This window comes from Pan paniscus, chromosome 16, assembly GCF_029289425.2.
Source record: "Pan paniscus chromosome 16, NHGRI_mPanPan1-v2.0_pri, whole genome shotgun sequence".
In the NCBI taxonomy this organism is placed as follows: domain Eukaryota; kingdom Metazoa; phylum Chordata; class Mammalia; order Primates; family Hominidae; genus Pan; species Pan paniscus.
Window position 1 is genome coordinate 75,268,315 of NC_073265.2, and position 18,815 is coordinate 75,287,129.

Here is an 18,815-nt window from a genome sequence, read left to right on the forward strand (position 1 = left end):
GGGTTCAAAAACGAGAACGGCAAGCAGGAAAGGGATACATGAGGTGGTTTTTCAGTATGACAACTAGGGGCAGTTTAGAGTGCAGCTGGAGTGAAGAGAGACTGGTGACAGATAAGAGACTGTGCAGTGCTTTGGGGAAGAGCTCATCTGGGCCTGCATTGTAGCAGAAGGCATAAAAAAGAAGGGCAGAAAAGATTCAGAGAAAGAAATCTCCTTTCCCACCACCAGCTGGCTGTGTATTTCATGGTTCTGTGATAAACTTAAACTAAGGCTCCTTCCCTCCAGTCTTAATATTCCGTGATGTTCTGAGAGCCCTAGCTCTCTTTGAGACTTTTACGCTGTCTGGCAGTTCAGAAATACCTGCCCCTTCTTGTAAAGGCCTGAATTTCCTAGAGCTGCTGTTGCCTGGATCCAGCGCTTTATTCTTTCCTTTACATAGCAATTTATTTATTCCCAAAATAAAAACTAGTAGATTCCAGCTGTTGCAATAAAGTTGTGGTCAAGCCAGCGGCAGAACGATAGGTTTTTTGGCCTAGAATGCCTCCTGTAGAGATAGGAGTTGGTGTTTAGTCATTTTCACCCCCAAGTGAATTCATGCCAAGAACAGCCAGTACTATGTTGGGTACTCTTTGAAAGGGGTGGGATTGTTTTTCTCTGATCCACTGACACTGATCATATAAACTTCAAGATTCAATGAAGTTAAAATGTGTGTCTCTGCTTTTTTGGGGGGAGGGGGAGGGTGCAGGCACCTGAATTATTTAAAAGTAAACTTTAAAAAAAAAACTTAACTGATGGCAGTACACAGAAAATTGCAGTAGTTTAGCCTAAAAAAATTAGACCTCCCTAGGAATCAGATGTCCTTGCTTCTGTTTTCTTCATAGCTTTGCAGTGAATTCCACAGAAAGGGGATTTCAGTTGCGGCAGAGGTAGAAGAAAAGGTGGGGCGTGGACTGCATAAATCAGTTCCATCCTTTCCCAGGGAATTGTGGACTTCACTTTCCACAGTGAAGATGTTACATAGGGGCCAGCCTGCTAGCTCGAGATAGACTCAACTCCAGAGACATCAAACCATCCTCAGGAGACTAGTGGAAAATGTTACTACCTACTCCTAGAGGATTAGTCAGAGCAAGAGTTTAAGCTGACTATTGCATATGGAGCTGAGGAAAGAGCCCTATATTCACATGTACCTGTAAGACTGGAAGGCGCCTGCCTGTGTGGCCACTCTTTGTTCTTTTGAGGGCATGGAAGACGTCTTTTCATTAGACTTAGATATTTCTATACTTCATCTTTGGGCAGCATTCCTGTCTCCTGCCCCACACCTTTCCCATTACTGTAATTAGAAGTCGAAAAATATTGCAACCTGAGTATTTTTTGGAGTATCCTGCTATGTGTTGCTGTTTAACATCTGTACAAGTCCAGCTTTTCAGCTTTATTCTTAAAAGTATTTTATTCTTAAAATCTTGTCTTATGGGATATATCTTTCTAGGACTGAGTACTTAAACTTTTCCAAAACAAGGCTTTGGTGATACATCCCATTTTAAAATGCTGCTAAAAATCTGGTGACCAGATCTGAATCCTGGAGAACTGTAAAACTGTTGCTTTGGAGGAGTGTGATCTCAGATCATAGTTTGCCCTTATAGGGGTGTATGTGTTGCTGAAACACCCTTCAATAAAAACCCTTCTGACTGTGGGTAACTATTAAGTAGTCATCGTTCTATCTTCCCTTCTCCCATTTCCATTTTCCAGAGGTTCAAGCAGTTCTTCTCACTGACATTTTAGTTTTCCTTCAAGAAAAAGACCAGAAGTACATCTTTGCATCATTGGTAAGCTGATTTGTTATTTTTGTAATAGTATTATAAGCAGCTAGTTTAGTTATGGAATGTAAGCACTATGTTATTGCTCTCCCCCGCCCTCTTAAAATTAAATGGCTCAGGACAAATTCCTCTGAGTAATTTCCCACATGCCCTCAGAATTTTCTGGCATCCCCTCTTCCCAAAAAATTATTATTCTGTTTCATCACAGTCTTCTTTTAGTGTCTTGGACATCTGACTATTTGATCTATGAAGAAACCTGTCACTGGAGCATTTCTCACATTTGAGCCCATAAATGGTGCTCATGTATAATATTGCTGACTGGATTCTTTGGGGAACCTGGAAAGATTCATCGTGTGGAAAACATGACTGGAACCTTTAGAGCCATAAATTACTATTTCCCTTTTGAAATCTTTTTTTGTTAAAATCTGAATGAAATAAGGAGATACTTCTCTTTATCCTAAAGTAGCCCTTGTTTTTCAAACTATGTGCTTTTTTAACAGCATCTGGTCTTACCTTAGATTGAAGCTGTCCTTAAGAGTTAGAATATTGTATATGTATCTTTTATTTGCCCTCTTCCCTTTTTCCAGGACCAGAAGTCAACAGTGATCTCTTTAAAGAAGCTGATTGTGAGAGAAGTGGCACATGAGGAGAAAGGTTTATTCCTGATCAGCATGGGGATGACAGATCCAGAGATGGTAGAAGTCCATGCCAGCTCCAAAGAGGAACGAAACAGCTGGATTCAGATCATTCAGGACACAATCAACACCCTGTAAGTTAACCATCAGGCCCCACCCTTCCCAGCCCTCCTGATGTCTCTGTGTGATTTCATAACAGGCTGGACTGTGACCAGAGTAATTGACATCTTAGGAATTTTTTGTTCTGTCTTGTTTGGGTTGTATTAGGAACAGAGATGAAGATGAAGGAATTCCTAGTGAGAATGAGGAAGAAAAGAAAATGTTGGACACCAGAGCCCGAGAATTAAAAGGTGAGGCATTGCGAGTGGTCTGAGCCCCTTGTCTGGAATGTCTGCAGTTGCAGAAGACTGCTGGTGGATTTTAGAGGTACGGGTTTGCCCTCAGTTCTAAAGCTGCCCCAGCAGGCACTTGAAAGCAGCGAAATGAATAGCCATTAACAAAAGATAAACCAAGGCCAGGCTGACATGGGTCCTCGTAAAGAATGGCTGCAAGGATGTTTCCAATACTGGATCAAGAGAATATTGATTCTCTTGACTCAGGATCCGTGTTCTCAAACCTCATGACATTCTCTGTACTTTGTCACAGGCGAATTTGCCAAAATTTGTAGTCACATCTAAGATTAAAACAAGGAGAGAAAGGAATTTGGGGAAAAGAATTCTCCAGTTAATCTGATTTAATCCTCCCCCAGTCCCTAGCGTTATCACTTATCCGCATGTTTACAAATGAGTTGTGAGGTGAAGTTTTGGGAGCAGGGTATGTATCAATCTATGTTTGACCCTTATTTATTGAGTGCTGACTGTTTTGTGTAGTCTTGTCAGTATCCCTGCAACACAGGCATTCTAATCCCCATTGTGCCGATGAGACAGTCGAGGCCCACAGAGGACAAGCTACCCAGGGTTAACGTGTGTAGTTAGTGGCTAAGCCAGAATTCTGTTCCCTGTCTTAGCAAAGCCTGGTACTCACGTATGTAGTTAGTGGCTAAGCCAGAATTCTATTCCCTGTCTTAGCAAAGCCTGGTGCTCTTTTCTCTTTGCCAGTGGCTTATCAAATGTTTCAAAGTAAAGACTATGCTTTGGATAGAAATAAGGCTTAGAGTTAAATAAATGTAAGCACCTAAGGAGTTTGGTTAGGCCTTAAAGCCATACAGATGATAGCATTCTGTCTCACTGAGGGGGAAATTAAAAATATGGACAGATTTAGACCAGAGCCAGAGTTATAGCAAATTTATTGGCCCATGATTAGGATGACAAGGATAAAAATCTTCCTTCTTTAAATTTTGTCAAGTACCTGGCTAGGCATACTGCTAGGTACAACAGATGCAAAGATTCCTTAAAAAGAGCCCTTGCCCTTGAGAAGCTCACACCCTAGCAGGGGAGACATACATCAATGATGGGCCACACAGTGATTTATTAGACCACAGGCACAATTAGCGTGTGTGGGATCTGCTCATCCTGCCTCTAGTAAGTCTCACAGAGAAGCTGGTGCATGAGCTACATCTGAAAAAAATTATCTCAGCACACAAGAGTGGTTATGTGCAAAGGTGAAAAAGGACTTGACATGTCTGCCAAGGAATGACAGGTTCGGTGTGTCTGGAGGGTCAGGGCTAAGGGATGGGATCTTAAGCTGGAAATGCACCAGGTATTAAAAGGCAACAAGGGACTCATGTAATTAAAAAAAAAATTTTTTTTTTTTTAACATGTTGAAGATAGGAGAGTTGCTTGAGGGAATGGGAAGCCACTGGAAGTACAAAGACCATTTGGAAGACTGTTAGGATAGGTTAAGTGAGAATGAGCTGGAGAAGGAAGAGATGTAAGAAATAAGGTCATTAAAATCTGATCAGTTGGCCAGGCTCGGTGGCTCATGCCTGTAATCCCAACACTTTGGGAGGCCACGGCGGGCGGATCACAAGGTCAGGAGTTCGAGACCAGCCTGACCAACATGGTGAAACCCCATCTCTACTAAAAATACAAAAATTAGCTGGGCGTGGTGGCACGTGCCTGTAATCCCAGCTACTTAGGAGGCTGAGGCAGGAGAATCGCTTGAACCCGGGAGGCAGAGGGAGGTGGAGGTTTCAGTGAGCCGAGGTAGCACCACTGCACTTCAGCCTGGGTGGCTGAACAAGACTCTGTCTCAAAAAAAAAGAGTCTGGTCGGTTGGTGGTAGGACAGAGTAAGGAGACAGAATCTCTCACAGGTTTCCAAATCAGGTGACCTGGAAGATGAAGAGTTGTTGACTGAGAAAGAGATTCCACACTAAAGGGAGGAGGTAGTGGGCTGGAGAAAAGATTGGTTTCTCACATGCTGAGAACAAGGCATCTCGGTAGAGGTGGCCACGTGGGCGCCATGGTCTGCTGCTAAGAAAGGGGAGGATTTTTGATGTTTTTTAATGAATTATCAGCATATGGAAGGTAATTGAAGCCATGGGGATGAATGAGGTCCTCAAGAGGAAAGTGGGTAAGGTAAAGAAGACAGCTCAGGCCAGGTGCGGTGGCTCACACCTGTAATCCCAGCACTTTGGGAGGCCAAGGCGGGCAGATCACCTAAGGTCTGGAGTTCGAGACCAGCCTGGCCAACATGGTGAAACACCATCTCTACTAAAAATACAAAATTAGCCAGGCGTGGTGGCACATGCCTGTAATCCCAGCTCCTCAGGAGGCTGAGGCAGGAGAATCGCTTAATCACTTGAACCCAGGAGGTGGAGGTTACGGTGAGCCAAGAGTGCACCATTGCACTCCAGTCTGGGCAATAGGAGCGAAACTCCGTCTCAAAAAACAAAAACAAAAAAAAAAGAAGACAGTTCAGGATGGAGCTGAGACAGGAGCCCAGATAAGAGATTCCATTGCAGATGGCAGATCTGTAAAGTGTCCTGAGAAAGAATGGTAGGAAGAGAACTGGTGTCCTAAAAGCTAAAGAAGGAAACATGTTTTAAAGGAAGAAGTAATCATCAATGCTGGAAAAAACAACCTGAAAGACCTCATTGGATTCAGTCATGAAGTTGAGCTGGGAAAGCAGTTGCACAGTGGACAGAAGCTAGAGAGTAGTGGGCTGAGAAGTAAACAGGGGACACGGGAGTGGAAGCAAAGTGCAGACTTGTTATGTCACAATTTCCATGGTTTGCCAAAAAGATCCAGAATGGTTTTCCAGATAGAAATCACAGAACAGAAACAATAGTGCTGTCTTGATGAAAAAGAAAAGGCAGTGTGGGTGGGGAGGGTGTCCTGTCTTGTCCCTTTCCATAAATTACCACAAGGTGGTGCTCGTGTCTTAGTCATTCTCGTAATTACTAAACACCAATCAAATCACAGATCATTTTCTCCTTCCTGCAGAACAACTTCAACAGAAGGACCAAAAAATCCTACTCTTGTTGGAAGAGAAGGAGATGATTTTCCGGGACATGGCTGAGTGCAGCACCCCTCTCCCAGAGGATTGCTCCCCGACACATAGCCCTAGAGTTCTCTTCCGCTCCAACACAGAAGAGGCTCTCAAAGGAGGACCTTTAATGAAAAGTGCAATAAATGAGGGTAATTAACATTCAGCATTGCCCCCTCTTCATCTACCTCCAGAGTGGTTTACACACTAATATTACCTGCCAGTTTTTACTTTTTTACTTTAAAGCACAAATGCAGAAAATTACCCAAAACAAATATTTCACTATAGTAAATTATCAGGTGAATATCCTTTTAACCACTACTCACATCAAGAACTTAAAGGGGCCCTGAAGCCCCTTCCTCCACATGCTCTGTCCCCATCACACCTCCCTCCCTCCAAAAGGAGCAGTTATTCTGACTGTTTTTTAATTAGTCACTTATGCTTTTTTTTTTTTTTTTTTTTTGGCAGGATCTTGCTGCTCTGTTTCCCAGGCTGGAGTGCAGTGGTGCAACCTCGGCTCACTGCAACCTCCCCCTCCTGGGTTCAAGTGATTCTCTTGTCTCAGCCACCCAAGTAGCTTGGGACTACAGATGTGCACCACCACACCCAGCTAATTTTTGTATTTTTCACAGATACAGGGTTTCACCATGTTGGCCAAGCTGGTCTCAAACTCCTGACCTCAAGTTATCCACCCACCTTGGCCTCTCAAAGGGCTGATATTATAGGCGTGAGCCACTGCACCCGGCCATTAATCACTTACTTATATGTCTTTATGGCTTAAGTGCCTACTCCTAGACATTATAGTTTAATTTGCTTATGTTTTTTGATATGCATCTTAAAATTCTTAATTTACAGTTCCCCCCACCATCTTTTTTTTTCCATATAATTTATCTTTGAACAATCTGAGCTTTTTGACTTAGAGAGTTTCCCACAGTTTGGATTTTATTCATACAGTCCTGTTGTCTGTTTCCTTCAGATTTGCAGCTGTATTCAGAGGCTTAATTACTCAGACTTGATCTCTTTGGTAAATTGTGCCCTTATAGTGTTGTGTTCTTTCATTGAGGAGGCATAAATATCTAGTTGTCTCTTTTTTTGTGACATATAAGAAAAGATAAAAGGATAAATTCTTGATTATTTTTCCCCTCCATTTATTTACCAGTTTTTAAGACCATGAACATCTTCTGAAAGTGACCCATAGTTTTTATTATGGACTCATGAATTGAAACATGTTTGATGGGGCCAGGCGCGGTGGCTCATTTCTATAATCCCAGCATTTTGGGAGGCCGAGGCAAGTGGATCACCTGAGGTCAGGAGTTCAAGACCAGCGTGGCCCACATGGTGCAACCCCATCCCTACTAAAAATACAAAAATTAGCCAGGTGTGGTGACATGCGGCTGTAGTCCCAGCTCCTCAGGAGGCTGAGGCAGGAGAATTGCTTGAACCCAGGAAGCAGAGGTTGCAGTGAGTTGAGATCGTACCACTGCCCTCCAGATTGGGCAACAGAGCGAGACTATCTCAAAAAAAAAAAAAAACAAAAAACATGTTTGATGGATTTCAAGTCATTGCAATTCCTAACCTTATTAAAAGCTCAGAATGTTCCTTTTTTGAACACCTCTTTCTTTGGCTTCTAGTCCTGTGGACGTGACCATAGTAGTCTTTTAGAGCTACTGGTATAGTAAGTTGTTCCAGGCTCATCTTAATTGTTTTCTGCCCCAGTCCTGGTATCAGCCATTTCTCCAAGAGTTCTGGATTCTTTAAGTGGGAAATTATATTTTCAGACCACAGTCTGGGTACTGGGAGTGGTCATTGCTGCTAGGTTGATTGTTACTAGGTTGGGCCTTTTCAGTGGACAGAGCTTGGGGAAAAACATATATATAACATTATATATATATTATATAACATTATATATATGTTTTACATCATATATAATTTAAATACCTATTGAACATAAAATGTATATGAAAATTTATATTTACACTTTCGAATTCACATTGATATTCTTAAACTGTGGACTACAGTGTTTGTTTTTTTAACTAAACCTATTTAGTATTACATCTCTATTTCCTTTCTTTCACATTGCAAATCCTTGTTCTTAAGGATACATCATAGAATTAGAATATTATATATTTACTTTCTGGCTTTATCCAACCTATTACTCATAACTGTTAGTAATACTAATAGTATTACTAATTACTATTGCTAATACTGTTAGTAATACTAATAGTATTACTATTACTATTAACTAATACTAATTTACTAATTACTATTGCTAATACTGTTAGTAATACTAATAGTATTACTAACACTATTTTGATAATAATATATTCTAATAGTAATGCTGCTACCACTACATATGACTTTTACTTGCTGTCCGCATTCTCCCGTTTTTGAAAAAATAGTTGTGCTGTGTCTACACTGTCAGTTTATAACTGTTACATGCCGTATGCTCTCCTTGTAAGCCTTGACCATAGTCTTTGTTCTGTAAGTGAACATACTTCATGCTTACCAGAAGTTCTTAGGTCAGTCACCCTCTTGTCATGTGGATATGTGAAGCTGATTCTCTAGCATGTGCCTCAGGAAAGGTTCATGAGAGTGATAGTCCATGAGCTCTTTCATGCTGGTAATAATTTATGCCCTTTATACTTGAAAGCCTATTTTGCTGAATATAAAATTATTGGCTTGTTCATATTTTCTTCCCCAAGTTATTAATTACTCTCAAGTATGTTGTTTTATTTTTTTTTCTGGCATAAAGCATTGCCATCAGAGACTGATAATAATTTGATTTTCCCCATGTAAGTAACATGCTCTTTGCCTAGATGCCCAAAGGATTTTTTTCTAAGTACAAGTAGTTTTACAAGAATATTCCTTGGTATTTGTTACCCTAGGTTGATGCTGTCAGGTTCACAGTGTTCTGTTTTCATATGTGGTTTCAAATTTTTCAGATTTCAGGAAGTTATTTTTGAATTATAATTTGTACTATTTTCCCTGTTCCCTTTGCTTTGGTCTTCTTCAAGGTCTCCATTTATCCTTATGTTGGACCTTCTTTGTCTATCTTCAGTGTTTGTCACTTTCTTTTAATACTTTTGATCTCTTCATCTTTTTAATGTTTAAATGGTCTTCCTTTCACCTTCTTTTTTATTAAGCCATTTTCTGCTGGGTTAATTTGCTCTTATATTCTAGTTTAGTTTTGATTTCTATAATGATTGTTTTTCTTTTGTTTGTAGCTTTGCTATTTCATTTCTGTGTTTTCTAATTCTGACCTAAGTTAGTTCTTTCATGTCTTTTGTCATTTTCTTTTCTTTCTTTTCTTTTTTTTTTTTTGAGACAGAGTTTTGCTCCTGTTGCCCAGGCTGCAGTGCAATGGTGCGATCTTGGCTCAGCCTCAGCCTCCTGAGTAGCTGGGTTTATGGGCATGCACCACCATGCCCAGCTAATTTTTTGCATTTTTAGTAGAGACGGGGTTTCTCCATATTGGTCTTGAACTCCTGACCTCAGGTGATCTGCCCGCCTCGGCCTCCCGAAGTGCTGGGATTACAGGCATGAGCCACTGCACCCAGCTGTCTTTTGTCATTTTCTTAATGTGTTTTGGTCACCTATTTTATGGACATGTCTTTCTGATGTGCTTTTATTATCTGTAGAGAAGTTAGACCCTGTGTTCTCCCCACCATCACTCCCTGTTCTTAACTTTATATGGGATTTGACTTCAATATTTTCTATTGCTCATTTTTATGTGAAATTAGTGTCTTAAGTTTACAGGTTCAGATAGCTTTTCTCACACCATAGGACTCGTCTATCATTTTTGTGTAGTTTTTCTTTTTTAATATGGCTTGTCTTATCAGATTTCCTGCTATTGGTTCCTTCCCTTATTCCACCTGGCCCTTCTTTTTCTTTATCTCTTTATTTTTTTCCTGTTTAACTTTTATTCCATTTTCTCCACTTTCTTCTTTCTATGAGCCATACCCTAGAAAAGAACCCTAGTGGGCCAGAGTTGAGATGCAAATTCTTAGACTACTCTAGCCCCTTGAACTCACTCCATAATGGCAAAGCCAGAAATCCTGACTGTTTTACTTGCTGTTCTCAAATCAATCCATCTTACTTTCCAGGGAATATCTTCTGTCTGCTTTGGATATGATTCCAGAAGCCATGTCACTTCTAGTAAATTACTCTGCCTTCCCTGTACACTTTCAAATTTCCTAGGCCTCTTGTATATAAAGTGGAAGGTCTCATCTCTAAATTTCTAGTAGAATCCAACTAAAACACATACCCTGAGCTGAGACCCTTCTCTGAGCAAAGGAACTCACCCAGTCACTCTTTGGAACTTTCAAGTCGTGCTCTTTGTACGTATCATATATACTATGAACTTGTTTTCTCCTCATTGAAAGATAAGATGTCAGCTTTGCATGTTTCCTTTATTCCAGTGGAGATCCTTCAGGGTTTGGTGAGTGGAAATCTGGGAGGCACACTTGGGCCGACTGTCAGCAGCCCCATTGAGCAAGATGTGGTCGGTCCCGTTTCCCTGCCCCGGAGAGCAGAGACCTTTGGAGGATTTGACAGCCATCAGATGAATGCTTCAAAAGGTAAATGATGTGAAGTCATGAGCTTTTATAGGCAATCCTTGACTATCTCACACAACTCAAAATGACTTGTACTTTAGTAGCTACATCACCGCTCCCATTCAATCAGCAAATTTCTTAGTGAGATTTCAAGACACTCAAGAGCTTGTCAGTCAGACTCAATTCATTTTGAGTAACAAAAAAGATTTTCCTAAGATCTCAGCTAAAAGAGTAATAATACATGTTCCTGCTTCCATTTCTTCTGCATCCGTAAAATTATTAATAATCACTTAGCTGCCACCAAGCAGCTCCCCCTTTTTGGGGGCATCAGTAGGTTTCAGACATACTACATCCCCAAGATGCCTATATTATTTTCTTTCCTTGGCTAATCTGTTTCACAACTTTTTAAAAAAAAAAAAAAAACCCTATTTTTTGTTTAGGAGGCGAGAAGGAAGAGGGAGATGATGGCCAAGATCTTAGGAGAACGGAATCAGATAGTGGCCTAAAAAAGGTATTTCTCTTTAAAATACACCATGAACCTCCTTGGCACTTTCCTCTGAATTCATAACCTTTGAAATTATTTCACTTTGATGTTGTTTTCGATGCCTGAATTGCTGCTTTTAATAAAATTATTTTCAGGGAAAATCACATTTTTAAAACAAATAGTACAGTTAAGAGCTCCACATTATTGGCTGTTTGGCCTCACTGGCTTAGGGCAGTGTGTTTACATTCATAACTCTACCATGGTCCTGGCAGGACCAGTTTCATTAGGTTTGTTTCAGGTGCTCCAAACTGACCTGACCTCCTTACAAGGTATCAGTGATAAATAGTTCAACCTCTTAAACCTTCACTACCTTAGTGAGAGGCTGTGGTAGAAAATGGAAAGCTACAGCCTAACACAGAAACACACTGAATGTCATTTTTGCATCAAGATCTTCATTTTTTTATATGTATGTTTTTTGTTTTATAGGGTGGAAATGCTAACCTGGTATTTATGCTTAAAAGAAACAGTGAGGTAAGGACATTATGAACTACTTAAGAAAATATGTGTTTGTTGTCATTGTCAAGTTAGGAATATTGTTTTTTCCTTTTTTTTTTTTCTTTTTGCTGTTACGAAGAGGCTAACTGCTGGCTATCATCTGTATGTGTAAACAATACAGTTGTCAGTTTCCTTGGCCTTTCCCCTGTCTTTGGTCCTAGGGGCACCATCTTGGAATTTTGCCAGTTAGAGAATTGCCTGCTAAGATGGCCTTTGATTCGTTTCTTTGATTCTCTGTCCTTAAGGAAGCCTCTTGCTGTTTTTTTTTTTGTTTTTTTTGAGATGGGGTCTCACTCTATCACCCAGCTCGCTGCAACCTCTACCTCCCGGGCTCAGGCAATCCTCCAGAGTAGCTGGGACTACAGGCATGCCTGCCACCATGCCCGGCTAACTTTTGTATTTTTTGTAGAGACAGGGCTTTGCCATGTTGTCCAGCTGGTCACAAACTCCTGGACACAGGCAGTCCACCTGCCTTAGCCTCCCAAGGTGCTGGGATGACAGACATAAGCCACCTTATCCAGCGCTTCTTGCTTTTAATGAGCTTTCTCTAAATAGGGCCTGTGAAATCCCTGTGGTGGTTTCCTTTGGTCTAAGCACACTGAGTAGAATTCATAGCAGCCTTTTCTCTTATCACAAGCCTGATACTAAGAGCCACAGGTCTGGAACATGGGCATTTTACTTGTGGGTAATTTGACAGAGTAATTTCTTATCCTTCAAGTACTCAAGTTATATCATCATCTTTTTTTTTTTTTTTTTTTTTTTTTTTTTGAGATGGATCTTGCTCTGTTGTCCAGGCTGGAGTACAGTGGTGTGATCTCAGCTCACTGCAACCTCCATCTCCTGGATTCAAGCGATTCCCCTGCCTTGGCCTCCCGAGTAGCTGGATTATAGGCATATGCCACTACATCTGACTAATTTTTTGTATTTTTAGTAGAGACGAGTTTTCATCATGTTGTCCGGGCTGATCTTGAACTCCTGACCTCAGGCAATCTGCCCACCTGGGCCTCCAAAAGTGCTGGGATTACAGGCATGAGCCACCGCGCCCAGCCATATCTTCTTCTTTGAGTATTGCTTTAGACTTAATATGTGTTTCATCTGTGAAGCAGTCTTGGTGTCCTTCTGGAAGGATGCCCATCCCCCATCCCACCCCCCGGACTCCTTGTTGTGACATAATCTTCAGATTACTGCCATCTCTAAAATTAATTCTGAGTATCTGACTTTGTAAGCAGAATAGAAGCCGATACATGATAATTGCTTTTTAGAGTATAGTTCTCAAGGATGTTGATTGTGTTTCTTCTTTTTCTTGTCCTTGCTTTTAACGTTAAGTTAAAAGTCTCCAAGGAACTTTATTTTGAAATTTTAAGGGGAATCTTTCCTTTTTCCCCCTAAAATACAGAAGGATATTGTTTTATATTTGTTGCCACAAAAGTCTAAATACAGTGGAGTCCTGAAGGAATCCTTCAGTGTGCTTATCTTTAAATGACAAACCTGAGCTTATGGAAGCTACTTGCTCTCTGGATCTGCTGCTTGAAAATTAGCTCACAGCAGCTTCCGCGTCCCAGGTTCAAGCATTTCTCCTGCCTCGGCCTCCAGAGTAGCTGGGACTACAGGCCCGCACTACCATACCTGGCTAATTTTTTGTATTTTAGTAGAAATGGGGTTTCACCATGTTGCCCAGGCTGGTCTCGAACTCCTGACCTCAGGTGATCTGCCCACCTCAGCCTCCCAAAGTGCTGGGGTTACAGGCGTGAGTCACTGCTCCTGGCCTTGATTTTTCTTTATGGCGACTTTTCCCTCTATATTTAGTTACAAGAATCAGGGTAAGAAATAGTACAAGACCTGTTTGTTTTTCAGACATTCCAGTATGGATTAGACACTATAAATGCTTAGCTAGAGTCGGCAGGTTCTTCTGTTACTTCTGTTTATTAAGAATAAAATAAGAGGGGCCAGGCTCGGTGGCTCACGCCTGTAATCTCAACACTTTGGGAGGCCGAGGTGGGTGGATCACTTGAGGTCAGGAGTTCAAGACCAGCCTGGCTAACATGGTGAAACCCTGTCTCTACTAAAAATATTAGCCAGGCATGGTGGTGGACGCCTGTAATCCCAGCTACTCAGGAGGCTGAGGCAGGAGAATTGCTTGAACCCAGGAGGTGGAGGTTGCAGTGGGCCAAGATCGCACCACTGCACTCCAGCCTGGACAAGAGTGAAACTCCGTATCCATCCCAAAAAAAAAAAGAATAAGGGGTAAAAAATTTTCTCAGAAGAGCTAAGCCTGGTAATTAAGATTTTTGTGTTTTGTTTTTAAATGTATTATAAAAGGAATACATGTTCATGGTAGATAAGTAACATAAGTTACTTGATAATAAACATAATCCCACCACTGAAAAATAGCTACCGTTAAATGTTTGGTGTTTATATTTCCAGCCTTCTACATAACACATCCGAGTTGTGTATGTGTGAATAGTACAAAAATAGTTTTACATAATTCATATCAATACTTCGTAGAGCTTCATATCTTGCTTTTTTTCCTCTTAATATGCATTAAAAACATTTCCCCAAGGCATGTTTTTACAAAGCATGCTGTTGCACAGCTTCATCTTATTGTGTACCATAATTTACTTAGTCTTTGTGATAGTTAACCGTTTTTCTACGTTTTGCTTTTAAAGCAGTGAGCCAAGAAAATCTTTGTACATACATTGTTTTTTTCACAGCTCTCTGATTATTTCCCGAGTATGCCAAAATGCTTTTGAAGGGAGGTTTTGCAGTGCTTGGTACTACCCATTAGACATACAAATGCTCATTTTCATCTTTTACCAACATTGAGTATTATCATTCTTATTAAGTTTTTGTTCGTTTGATAAGTTTGGGTCATTTATTTTATTTTGCATTTATTTGATTTCAAATAAGGTTGAGTCATTTTTAATATGTTATGCTATTGGCCATTTATATTTCTAATGTAAATTGCTGGTTTGTGTTCCTGGCCTATTTTCCTACTAGGGTATTTTTTTTGTCATAATGTTCTATGAGAGCCTTTTTTAAATGAAAGATTTTTCCATTTGAATTTCTATTAGTTTGTTCTTTGCCTTTTAATTTTAATTTTACATTTTTACATAGAAATTTTTGAAAAAAATCGTCTGGTTTCTTCCATTACTTCTGTGTTTGCAAAGCCTTCCCTGTTTCAAGATTAGAAAACAGTTCTAGTTCCTTCCAGCTCTTTTTTTTTCTTTTTGAAATAGGATCTCACTGTCTTGCCCTGGCTGGACATAAATATGGTTTGTTTTTTGCCTTTAACATTTTCAGATATTTGAACCTTTTTTTGTGTGTGAGCTAAGATCTCAACTCAATTTTTTTCAGAAATTTAGCCAATTTTCTCAGAACAATTAATTGAATATTCTTTCCATTGATTTGAAATGCTACTTACATGCTAAATTGTTATGGGAAGTTTCTGGAATTTCTGTTCTGTTGCGTTGATATGTATGCTGTTTTTATTCTAGTCATTTTAAGTAATGGAAGCTTTCTGTTACATTTTAACTTGTGCTGATGTTCCTCCTATACATAGGTCACTGTGGTCTTCGTTTGTTTTTCTTGGCTGCTGGTGCTCAGTTTCTTTGGTGCTTTCAATTTGAAAATATTTCATAAAGATATAAGCATTTAGTTGTATCTTAAAGGAGCCATCTTATCAGGTAAACATTAGTGTGATGGATTCTGAGATTCATAAAGCCCTGAAACCAATGTTTCCATTTTGTTCCTTTGGCAGCAGGTTGTCCAGAGCGTTGTTCATCTCTACGAGCTCCTCAGCGCTCTGCAGGTGCGTGCCTTCATCTTCCATCCCTGCGTTTATTTGTCTAGAGAACAGCAGCTTGGGGCTGTTGTTGACTTGGATCTTTGAGGTTTGCAGGATGTTTAATGGATAAATGGGGCCCTCAGTCTAGGGAGGACTGGCTCTCGTGGTGAGAAAGTTACAGAATGCATCGACCTTCCAGGACTAGAATTAGTGAAGAGCTGGTGTGCCGTAGGCATGGCTTGATAACCATGCTACAAATCACATAGCATGCTAACATGCATTTGGGAGATTGCTTCACTTTAGAAAGCCTTAAGTATGATTATAAGTTTCTATATTCCGTATCTCTGTGGTATTTGAATAGAGTGGCCTTCCTAATACAGCTTCTGTTTCGGACTTCCCAGGAACATCCTCAAATTCTGCTCACTTCCTTTCTTGAAGATCTAACCTGTCTCATTCCTACTTTCTCCCACTTCCAACACACACACACACAGACACACACACACACACACACACAACCCACCCACACAGACACACACACACCCCAACCCCAGGTAATACCAGTGACTGCAAACAGCATGCGACCAGATTGACAAAAACCCGTGAGTTCCTGCACCTTTGAGGTTCTTGTATGATAAACACCTGCAATTATCCTGGAGCATTTTTATTAGACGGGCTTGAAAAATGAGGGGAGAGTTCTAGTCCATCATAGTGCCTGGTGCCCCCTGCTGTGGGGTCAGGAGGGATCCAGAAGTTCGCTGTCGTCCTGGCCAGAGTTGCAGGGCTCTCCTCTGTGTGCCTCCTCAGGGTGTGGTGCTGCAGCAGGACAGCTACATTGAGGACCAGAAACTGGTGCTGAGCGAGAGGGCGCTCACTCGCAGCTTGTCCCGCCCGAGCTCCCTCATTGAGCAGGAGAAGCAGCGCAGCCTGGAGAAGCAGCGCCAGGACCTGGCCAACCTGCAGAAGCAGCAGGCCCAGTACCTCGAGGAGAAGCGCAGGCGCGAGCGTGAGTGGGAAGCTCGTGAGAGGGAGCTGCGGGAGCGGGAGGCCCTCCTGGCCCAGCGCGAGGAGGAGGTGCAGCAGGGGCAGCAGGACCTGGAAAAGGAGCGGGAGGAGCTCCAGCAGAAGAAGGGCACATACCAGTATGACCTGGAGCGACTGCGTGCTGCCCAGAAACAGCTTGAGAGGGAACAGGAGCAGCTGCGCCGGGACGCAGAGCGGCTCAGCCAGCGGCAGACAGAACGGGACCTGTGTCAGGTAATGGGACTCCCTGCCGAGAGCAACCTAATGATGATATTAATTAAGACCCCCTGTGTATTAAGCAAGGTAAGAAAGTGAGCAGAAATATAGAGCCTGTTTTTGGCCAGATGCTCATGCCTGTGATCCCAGCACTTTAGGAGGCTGAGGTGAGAGGGTAGCTTGACCAGCCTGGGCAACAGAGGGAGACTCTGTCTCTCCTAAAAAAAAAAAAAAAAAAAAAGTTTTTAAGAATCTTTGTAGCTGGACACAATGGCTCACACCTATAATCCCAGCACCTTGGGAGGCCGAGGCAGGTGGATCTCTTGAGGCCAGGAGTTTGAGACCAGCCTGGTCAACATGGCGAAACGGCGTCTCTACTAAAAATACAGAAATTAGCTGGGTGTGGTGGCAGGCGCCTATAATTCCAGCTGCTTGGGAGTCTGAGGCATGAGAATCGCTTGAACCGGGGAGGTGGGGATTGCAGTGAGCCGAGATCTCGCCACTGCACTCCAGCCTGAGCAACTCCGTCTCAAAAAAACACACACAGAAAAACAAAAAGAATCTTTGTTTTACCCTGAAAGAGAGGCAGAGGCAGAAAGTCTTTTTCTGCTTTTTGCATCTCTAAGAGGCTGAAAAAGAGAATGGAAGTGCTGGGGCATTTTGGCCAGGGCAGTAATGGATATTTGGAGTTGGCACTTCCCTCAGCTAGAGGAGTCTCAGTGTGTCTGAGAAAATGGCAGTCAGCCATCCAGGATTTTAGGAGCAACGCCACTGCTCTGTGCCACATCAGAAATCAGGCATGGCCCCAACCTGAAGGAACTTGTAGCTTAATGGGGAAGCACACCAAGAATAAAAGAGCCTCCAGAACATGTGGTGCCTGTGGTCCTGAGACAGCAGGAAATGGCTCTCAGGCCAGAGTTGCTGGAAGAACCCATGTGGCAGGATCGGTGGGAGGCAGTTGCAGAGGGAAACGCCCATCCCAGCAACTAGGGGAGGCCGCCACTCCTCTTGTGGATGGATGATATTCTTGCTTGGGGATGCTGAGACAGCTGCACTCTGCATAGTTCCTGATTTGCCTCTCTACTGCTGATGAAAAACCTTTCTTTCTCTATAGCTGCTGCTTATATTGGAAGGCTTTTGGTTATTCAGCACACTCACTCCTGAGCTTATTTCAGTGATATTCCTTGGTTATTTCGAAACATGGATGCTTGTGGCAGATGGAGAGCCTGGGTGTACACAGATCTGCCTGTGTTTTGAAATGCATACCATGTTGCCGTTTGTTTGATTGATTGATCTTGGACCACGAAAGAAAATTATACTGACAGCTTCCAGGGTAGGGGGCAGTTGTAGCTTTCTGCAGATGTTGCCAAATATATTGGGGGGGGGGAGCAGCAAATGCCATGTGTTGCTTTTTATGACATAAGGAGGGATTCCACCCCCATCCCAATAAAATCGGTGCTTTGACAAAGGAGGGTTCCCAGGCAGCTAAGAGAACCCAGAGTAGATGATCCTCTTTATCTCTGGTTTAACCTGTGACTAGGATTCTTGGTGTAAGCTCGGCTTTTCCACTTATCCTCTAACCGGAACAGGCTTCTATAATCTCTTTGCCTTAAAATAATTATCTGCATCCCTGTGTAGAGCAATCTTAAGCAGCTCTCCTTGTTTCTTCAGGGAATGGGAATTCTTTTCTAAGTCGCCCCATCAAAGGTACTATTGGTTTTTTATAACGCCGGCGTTTGTGTATTTAGTAAAAGTATTAACAGCATTAAAGGCGATATTTTTAACATGTTTATAGATACTACTTGGGGGAGGGCAGCTAATGAAACCTTCAAGCTCTATGCAGTCCACAGACGTGAGCTCTGTAGAGTTCGCAGAGGTGGGTAAGTACCCAGCCAGCACACCCAGTTGAATTCAGCCAGGATTTATTGAGTTGGCATCACGGACGCTGACAGCCTCCAAGTGAAAACCCTTCTCTTGAATATGTACAGGTTTCCCATCCACATACCAAGCTGATGAGGATCCCATCGTTCTTCCCCAGTCCTGAGGAGCCCCCCTCACCATCTGCACCTTCCATAGCCAAATCAGGGTCATTGGACTCAGAACTTTCAGTGTCCCCAAAAAGGAACAGCATCTCTCGGACACACAAAGATAAGGGGCCTTTTCACATACTGAGTTCAACCAGCCAGACAAACAAAGGACCAGAAGGGCAGAGCCAGGCCCCTGTGTCCACCTCTTCCTCTACCCGCCTGTTTGGGTTAACAAAGCCAAAGGAAAAGAAGGAGAAAAAAAAGAAGAACAAAACCAGCCGCTCTCAGCCCGGTGGTGA

General features: G+C 42.1%; 1 protein-coding gene across 14 annotated transcripts in view; it reads left to right on the plus strand.

The window, feature by feature from the left end:
• The window catches only part of AKAP13 (A-kinase anchoring protein 13), a 361,925-nt gene that overhangs the window by 337,589 nt on the left and 5,521 nt on the right, over positions 1–18,815 (plus strand). For 13 of the 14 annotated variants that reach the window (XM_055098908.2, XM_055098909.2, XM_034939362.3 and 10 more), the window contains 10 exons: positions 1,747–1,823; positions 2,402–2,583; positions 2,717–2,799; positions 5,835–6,029; positions 10,296–10,454; positions 10,871–10,941; positions 11,401–11,445; positions 15,227–15,277; positions 16,058–16,507; positions 18,478–18,811. In XM_055098908.2, coding sequence (XP_054954883.2) covers positions 1,747–1,823; positions 2,402–2,583; positions 2,717–2,799; positions 5,835–6,029; positions 10,296–10,454; positions 10,871–10,941; positions 11,401–11,445; positions 15,227–15,277; positions 16,058–16,507; positions 18,478–18,811 — 1,647 coding nt within the window. The remainder of the gene's footprint in view (positions 1–1,746; positions 1,824–2,401; positions 2,584–2,716; positions 2,800–5,834; positions 6,030–10,295; positions 10,455–10,870; positions 10,942–11,400; positions 11,446–15,226; positions 15,278–16,057; positions 16,508–18,477; positions 18,812–18,815) is intronic. The other variant, XM_055098910.2, reaches the window with a different exon arrangement.